The sequence below is a fragment of the Physeter macrocephalus genome, chromosome 7 (assembly GCF_002837175.3).
Source record: "Physeter macrocephalus isolate SW-GA chromosome 7, ASM283717v5, whole genome shotgun sequence".
Taxonomy (NCBI): domain Eukaryota; kingdom Metazoa; phylum Chordata; class Mammalia; order Artiodactyla; family Physeteridae; genus Physeter; species Physeter macrocephalus.
The window spans coordinates 50,680,709-50,688,918 of record NC_041220.1 but is presented as its reverse complement, the minus strand read 5'-3'; the positions used below and the strand labels follow the sequence as shown (position 1 = coordinate 50,688,918).

Here is an 8,210-nt window from a genome sequence, read left to right as displayed (position 1 = left end):
TGTCGGGGCCCAATCCCATCGTCCCCCCTCCCCCCCCGTTCCTGTCCCCCGCACCACCTCCACCACTAGCGGCGTCCAGCCTCCTCCCTCGGGAGCGTGCTCGAGGGGCGGAGGCGGACCTTTATTGTCTGGGGAGCACCTGCCAGGTGGCAGGCCGGTCCCCTGATGTGCGCGTGGTGCCCAGCTTCACAAAGCGCGCGGGCAGCGCCACTCTCGTCCGGGAACCGCCTCTGGCAGCCGTACCATATCACAGGAGAGAAGAGGTGGAGAGATGAAGGGGCTCTGGGGTCAGGAGCGGGCGGTGAGGGCCGGTGTGCTCGCTCCCTACCCGCGGGCTCGGTCCCCCGGGATCAGCTCGTCGAAAGAGCAGGGGTCACACGCCGCAGCCAGGGAGCAAGACCCTGGAGTGGGGGAGGGAGGGAGGGGAAGCGAGGAGGGGCGCGGAGAAGGGGCGTGGCCGGCACGCAGTGGGAGGGCGCTGGGAGGAGGGGCCGCTGCTCGGCGCTCGCAGCTCTGGGGGCCCGGCTTTGCCGCGCTCAGTGCACTTGGGCGAGATCCGTAACGTGGGACGGAGCTCCGCTCCCAGCGCAGCTGCAGCGATGAGAGGCGCTCCCGGCGCCTGGGATTTCCTCTTCGTACTGGTGCTCCTGCTCCGCGTCCAGACAGGTGGGAGGGCGCTGCGGGCACTCGGACCGCGTCCCCCGGCTCACCCTGTGCCCCCACTAGGGCCCGAACACGTTGGGGTGTGTCGGGAGAGGTGGTTGCCGGCCCTCTGGTGCCGGGGCATTTCAGCCTCCGGGAAGATTCGGGGCGGCCCTGGGACTCTCCTGCGCCCTGCCCTGCTCACCTGCGCAGGGAGCCCCCTGTCGCTGGTGGTGGGCGCGCTGAGCTGGGGGTCTTCCGGGAATGGGGGCGGCGAGGGGGCCTTAGGCTGAGCGAGGTGAGGCTGAGGGCAGTGGGTTGCGTGCGAGTTTGGGGATGCTTTTGTGCGGAGGGTGAGCGGGCGCAGAGACGGGCGGCGAGGGGGTTCGCATCCAGCGCGTTAATCTCCGCCGGGCGCGGCGCGACCGCTGCTTCCTTTTGTTAAAAGTTGTGCGTGTGTGACCGGCGCACCGGAGGACCGGCCCCCAGGTTCTCAGCCGCGCGGAGGGCGAAGTTGGAGAAGAGCCTTTTCTTTGCTCTGCGGCGGCGGCTCTCCAAACCGCGGCGCCCTTTGTGCCCCAGAGCAGGGGACGGACCCGCTGCCTCTTCTGCTCCAGGCGCCATCCTGGACCCGAGTCGAAGACTGCGTTGTCCCCGGGTCCTCCGGTTATGCCTTTTGCCCGGGGAGCGTGCCGCGTGCGGCTCTGTGGCCGCGAACCTTAAAGTGCGGCTCCGGAGACAACTTGGGTAGGGCGTGTGGAAAGCAGCCGCTAGGTTGCAGACTTTTTGCTTTTGTAGATTCCGTGCCCGAGGCTCTCCCCTTTCTGCCGGGTGCCGTTTCTTTCCTGCAGCGCGCCTCGGAGCGGCTGAGGGCTGCGTTTGCTGCCTGCTCCCGGGGGAGGCGGGGACGGTGCGCCGGGATACTGCGGTTCCTGACCCCAGCCACCACCCACTCACGGCCGGAGTGCCCGGCCAGGCTGGCAGGGCTCTGCAAGCCCCTCCACACGGTGTCTGCGACCTGTAATCGCAGGTCCCTGTTTTCTTTGGGAATTTTGAGATTCGCAACACCCCCTCCCATATGACATCTCTGCTGAAGGGCTGTCTGAGGTGAGGGGTGGGAGATGGAGTGGAACTTTCTGCAAATCTTAATTACATCTTAAAGCTGTTATGAAAATCGGTTATATCTGCGCGGGAACTTGGGTCTTCAGGTGGAGGAGGATTTGCAGGCTCCTGGAAGCCCTCAGATTCCTGCCCCTTCTCTTTTTTTTCTGGGCGTCGCTGGTGCGCAAGCGAGTGCAGGTCGCCCGGCTAACCCCTGAAGCCCTGCTTTTTCCCAGGTCTTTTTTTTTTTTTTTTTAAACCTTTAAGGCTAACTTGATGATGTAAGGATAGAAAGTGAGTCTGAACTGGAATTCAAGGGCTCCAAAGGAAGCATCGCTGTGAACTATTGTGGGACTCTATCTACTGCTGATCAGTTTTCCCATAAAGTCTTAAGATGCAGCCTTCCCCTTCCCGGTCTTTATAAGGCATTGTGAGGGCTTTCCTGTGGGGGAAGAGAGGTAGGGAGGGATCATGAATGAGTGTCCGGATTGCCGTGGCGGATTTGACTGCCTAAGCTTCAAATCAGACGTTTGGTCCTTTCCATCTTTGTGCCTTGACATTTTCTTTTCAGTGAAGGGGTGTGCACTGGACCCGACGGGGGCACAAGAAAGGTAGACCACACATACTATTTCCCATTTTTTAAATTAAATGAATCAATTGCTCCCTTATTCCTCATAATTAGCCGGCTCCATCCAACAGATTTTTTTGGCAAAGGGGATTTTAAGGTCTGGCTCCTGGGGGGCAGTGTGGTGTAGTGACAAAGGCTTGTGCTGCCTTTCTGGTTCTCCTTTTCTCAGCTTCTATTGGCTGTGTGCCGTTGTGCCAGTCCCTTAAATTTGGGGGAGCCCGGGGTCCTCAACAGGGCAGCAAGGGGTCTGCACCATGAAGGATCCTATGGGTCCCGAATTCTCCTCTTCCAGTGTTATGAGCGTAGACTCTACACTTCTTCTGAACTCTTTCTCCCAATCCTTCCTGCCTCCTTGAAATTCCACTGCCTCCTGGTCACAGCGACCGCTTGGTGGGGTCCTACTGGTCTGCCTCTGGTTAAAGCAGGGAGATGTGTGTTCTCTCCAGTCCACTCATGCTCCCCTGCAGTTTCCCTTTGAGGCCTAGGAGGTGCCAACTCTGCAGGACCCTCCATCATCACCACCCCCGCCCCGCCCCAGTGTTTACAACTCCTGTGCCCAGCAGGATGAACCTGCAGTGAATAGTGAATCATACCCTCCCCTCGTTCCTGCAGCTGTGAGGCTAGAGTCATCCCCAGCAGCTGGACACAACATTCTGAATTACTATCCTGATGGAAATAACATGATGGTCTAATAAAAGGGAACCCAGATAATTCATTTATCCCCTTTCTGGTGTTTCCCACCCATCCACACATTTTTTCTTCAGACTTTATAAACCATTCATGCTGTGCTATTGCAACACGTTTTCTAGGGTGCCTCCAATTTCACATTAGTGCCAGACCCAGTGCTGGGGCCTTTGCCTGCGATTTCCAGTCCTCTCAACAAGCCCTGGAGGTAGTCTTCTTGTTACCATCTCTACCATTAAAGCTGGAGAAACTGGCTGAGGATAAGCCAGTTCCCAGAATAATCAGGGGTGAAGCCTGAGATTGGCCCCATATGCCCAGCTGTATATCCAATCACATGATTTCTCAGAATCAGTTGTAAAGGGAGATTTATTTGAAACTCTTCTATGTCATATGCCAGGCATTGTTGGAGGTTCTGGGAATATAGGATGGCCAAGATCATTACTTTCCCGGTGTTGGTGAAAAAGACCTAGATTGCCTGTCGTACGATGTCTGAGTTAGTGTTCTCAATTTGAGGGAAGTATTCATTGAAGGGGGAGTCATTCAATGATAGCTTCCCTGAGGGGTATGTAGGCATTTGACGCTGGGTGTGAGGGCTTTAGGTGTTAGCTGTCTTATTCCAGGTAGAGTCCCTCCAAAATTAAGACGCACTGTCTCTAAAATGATGGTGCAAGTTAGTTGAAATTTTTTTCCATCCCCACTGCAAAGAACTAAAAGTGGTCTCTTAGCATTATATACTTGTGGGGTACTTGTGAGAGAGAAAACCCCCAGTGATGGGTAACATCATTGGCTGTTTACCCTGGGTGAGCCCAATGAGATATAATGGCAGCTCAGCACTCGCAGCCTTTCTTTTTCCAAAACAAATGCTCATCAGAAATGTGCCAAGTTATTTTGTGGGCTTCCCTTGGAGCACGTTTATGTACAGATGTTGTTGTGATGGATTTTGCTGCTGTTGTTGACGGCCCTTAGAAGTTGCCCTGAGGATTTTGACTCATTTCCTCAAGTCTCCCCCAGCTGATTAAAGAAGGACACCAGGAAATGAGCCGTGGTGTCCTGAGCAGGAATTCTTGAAGCTGGACTGCAGTGCAGGGATCCCTCAAAGGCAGCGGTCAAGGCTGCAGCGGCATTTTCTCCAGAATGAATTTAGTTTAACAGCTGATAGGCGAGGGAAGTGCTTAATGTTGCTGCATTCACATATGGTAACTTCTTTAAAAAGGGGACTGAAGGACTTTTGAAGAAATCCTGAGCATGCAAAATTTCACCTGCAGTCTCGGTAACTTGAATAGATATTTTTCGTGGCTGCAAATCCAGAGTGAAGAGGGCCTACACGGGAGTCACCCGAGGTAAAAGTTTGAATCTAGGGTGAATCCAGTGTAAATCTTTGTTGAAAGCAGAGGACTTGTGAGGAAGCCTAGCCTGGCAGCTCTAGTCTCTGACATTTTGGACCCGAGACAGCCCATCTTTTGACTTAAGACTCTTAATTGCAAACTCGTAGCCTTTGCTTGGATGTGTTTCGTTTGGCCCACATGATGCTTTTTTAGAAAACATTGGGGCAGTATTTAAAATATGGAGAATTTATATCAAGATCTAGGTTTCTTTATTCTCTCGAAGAATGGAAAACTCCCCGTCTTTAGATGGGACCTCTACTCTTTTCCATTGCTGTAGACAATACCACTCTATACTGCCAGTCGGGCTTTTAGGCATTTAGCCTTGGGTCCCAGTGAGCACAGGTGGGACCACGCAGGTACCTAGTGGAAGGAGCACAGGCCTAAGGAATGAAAACAGCCTTGTATTAGTCTGCTGGCTCCATGACTGACAGCTTTGTGACCTCGGAACAAATTGCTTACCCTTGCTGAGCTTCACTCTTTCATCCTAGTTTTAGCTGTGTGACTTTGGGAAAATTACTTAACCTCTCTGTGCCAGTAAATGTGTGGCTACATATAAAGTTTTTAGAATGGTACTGCCTGGCACGCTCATGGTACAAGCTCAACACATGTCAAGCTCTGTACATATTTGTTATCTGTAAATTAGGAATTATTGCTGTCCCTAAAATGTGAATAATGCCTTCTCTAATATGATTACTCTAAAGATTAGAAACAGATTCTTGTAAAGATACTTGGCACAGGGTCTGGGATGGCATAGGCACCTAACAAATGAAGAAATTCCATGAGTATGTAGAATCTGACTATTTCTCTTTATAATCCTTGCACGCAGATACCAATAGGTACTAACTTGACAGCTTTTAAAATGAAATAAACTTTAATTTTTGTCTTGAGTTTTACATAGCTTTTGACAAAACAGTTGGGAATCACTAGTGTTAAAGAGTGAACAGATCTTGGACTATTTTTCCCCCAGGGGGGAAAAAACCCGGAAGATTTTTTAAACATCTTTATTGGAGTATAATTGCTTTACAATGTTGTGTTAGTTTCTGCTGTATAACAAAGTGAACCAGCTATATGTATACATATATCCCCCAGAAGATTTCTCTAGTGAAAACATTCATACCTTCTAATTTTTCCATTCATCTTATGCTTTAGCCTTAATGCTTACATTTTGGTTATGAAATGCGTCGGTTAGGTATTTTCCGCTGCATACCTTTCTGACAGGTTTTTAAGTCTTTTGCAAACTTTAAAGTTTAAACTAAATTGTTACTCAGGGCATGTGGCATCAGAGTTAAGAGTTTGGGCTCTGAAGTTGACAAGTTTATCCAGCTTGGCCTCTTGCCAGCTCTGTGACCTGGGACGAGACCCTTCACCTCTGCTTAAGCTTCAATTCCTCATCTGTAAAATGGGGATGATGGCATAGGCCTACTGAAAGGAGTAAATTAGATCGAAACACACTTTGCATAGCGTCCCTTACAGGGAAGGCACGGGGACTTCACCATCAGGCTGATTTTATGTTTCTTTTTCAGCATTTGTCTCTTAGGAAAGAAATTTGGAAATGGTTTTAAACCAGATTGTATAGAGGGGTTTCTTTCAGTATTAAGATGAAGCTTAGCCATTCAATGTCTAGTTTTTTAAAAGGTTCACAGGTAGTGTTAACGCATACTTCTCTCCCTGGTTCTTTGTTTAACCTTATTCACATGCTGCTTTCCACCAAAGGGAATATAGCTTTCTGGATAAACGTTTAGGAGGGGAAAGTTCTGTAAATGGCCCATTTTCTCAAAGAATAAGTAAGTGTAGCTCACAGAGGGTCCATGAACCCTATTGCCTTCTAAAGTGGCATTGAAAGCACCTTGAGAGGGAGGAGGTTTTCCGTGACTATATGAGGCTCTGCCCTAGCTGTGAGGGACCAAGCTGAGCTTGTCCGTTGCCCTGGGCTGGACACACAGCAGTGCTCAGGCAATACTGGTTTAACTTCTCTCCTGTTCTCCAGCACTTGTACAGAGCTTTGAACATAGTGAATGCTGAGTCAGCGTTTCAGATTCAGTTTAACAAAGGATGATCAATCCCTATGCCTTGGTCCTTGTAGGGACTGTACGTGTGGGCTCTGGGGGTGGGGTAGGAACAGAGTAAGAGCAGAGCCAACAATTCAAAGAGAGATTTGGTGTCGTAAGAAGTGCAAAGTGCCCAGGCAATATTTCACAGGAGAGGAGTTTACGTCTTGGTGGGCATGTGATAGACATCAGGGATCAGTCCATGTGGGAGATAATATTTGACATTAATTTCTAAACTTTAAAAGAGCGTAGAGTGTCTGCAGTCGCGGCTTGTGTTGGAAAAAGCCCCTGAAACAGGGAGCAAGAGATTAAGATCTTATTTGAAGATTTTCAAATCTTTCAGTTGGTGTTAGGACTGGGGGTAGAGAATTGGAGGCGAAGAGGCTGGAAAGGTAGACTCTGATTAGCCCTCAAGGAGCATTGGAGGGGGAGGGTATATTTAGTGTTGAGTTTGGTCCAGATCCTGAAAAAAACTTTGAAGTCAAGGCTACGGTAGACTTGACCCAGTAGTGGCCCTCCCAGCTTTGCTTGCTAGTCTAGGGCTGTTCGCTCTACTATTCTGTCCTGTTAAGCACACTCCGCAACCTGCTCCAAAAACTTGGACATCGCCTTGCTGCGGGCAGCCAAAACTAAGGGAGGGGGGTGTGTGCTTAAATTTTAGTAAAATGCACGTAACATAAAATTTACCATCTTAACCATTTTTTTGGTGTACAGTTCAGTGGTGTTAATTACACTCACATTGTTGTGTAACCCATATCCAGAACACTTAACATCTTGCAAAACCAAAACCCTCTACCCATGAAACACTCCCTGCGCCCCTGACAACCATTATTCTACTTTCTGTCTGTATGAGTTTGACACTCTAGGGACCTCATTCACTATTTGTCTTTGTGACTGGCTTATTTCATTTGGCATACTGTCCTCAAGGTTTATCTGTGTTACAGCGCATGTCAGAATTTCCTTCCTTTTTAAGGAAGGCAATGTATGTATATGTATGTACCGACCACATTTTTTTCTCCATTCATCCATCGATGAACACTTGTGTTGCTTGCCTCTTTTGGCTATTGTGACAAATGATGTTGTGAACATGGGTGTACAGATATCTAAGGGAGCGTTTCTGAGGGGCCTCTGTTAGGATGGTTAGGCCCACGGCTGAGAGCTATGTGTTGGTGGGGAGCTCGTCAGAGGGACCATCGGTCATACTCTTTAGATGGTTAGGCGGTCTCTGGATGAAGGAGTGAGTGCTTGCGTGTTGGGATGCATGCTCTGGAAAGAAGGGGGAACACTTAAGAGACATGAGGAAGATAGAGGTGACGGACTTAGTTACTTTGCTTGGCAAATTTACAGGCATCTTGGATGTGCCAGGCACTGACGAGATTGTGGGGAAGGGGAGCAGGAACTATTGTGGGTGTGGTAACGGAGATCTGGGGGTGCTATGGAGTTCACAGAAATAAAGCCAAGAAGAGAGGAGCCCGTTTGAAAGAGGGCATATGATGCTGGACTCCGCTATGTTTGTTTATTGATTATTTACAGGCTGCATTTACTTGACACTTAATTTCACAGACACGATGATAGATATAAATGAAAATCTTCTTAGGGTCAGGTCCATGTAAAAAATTAAACCCCAAAGGTCACAGAACATGGCTCTATAATATTACAGTAGGATTTGGGGATTATATATATATATATATTTTTTTTTTTTTTTTTTTTTTTTTTTTTTTT

The 8,210-nt window shown here is 49.2% G+C and overlaps 1 protein-coding gene across 4 annotated transcripts in view; it reads left to right on the top strand.

Annotated features, from left to right (window-relative positions):
* Window positions 1–503: 503 nt before the first annotated feature.
* Window positions 504–8,210, top strand: part of KIT (KIT proto-oncogene, receptor tyrosine kinase) — a 91,778-nt gene continuing 84,071 nt past the window's right edge. Inside the window, exon 1 of one of the 4 annotated variants that reach the window (XM_007121128.3) lies at window positions 504–666. In XM_007121128.3, coding sequence (XP_007121190.1) covers window positions 600–666 — 67 coding nt within the window. In that variant the 5' untranslated portion in view covers window positions 504–599. The remainder of the gene's footprint in view (window positions 667–8,210) is intronic. The other 3 variants (XM_007121131.3, XM_007121130.3, XM_007121129.3) reach the window with 3 other exon arrangements.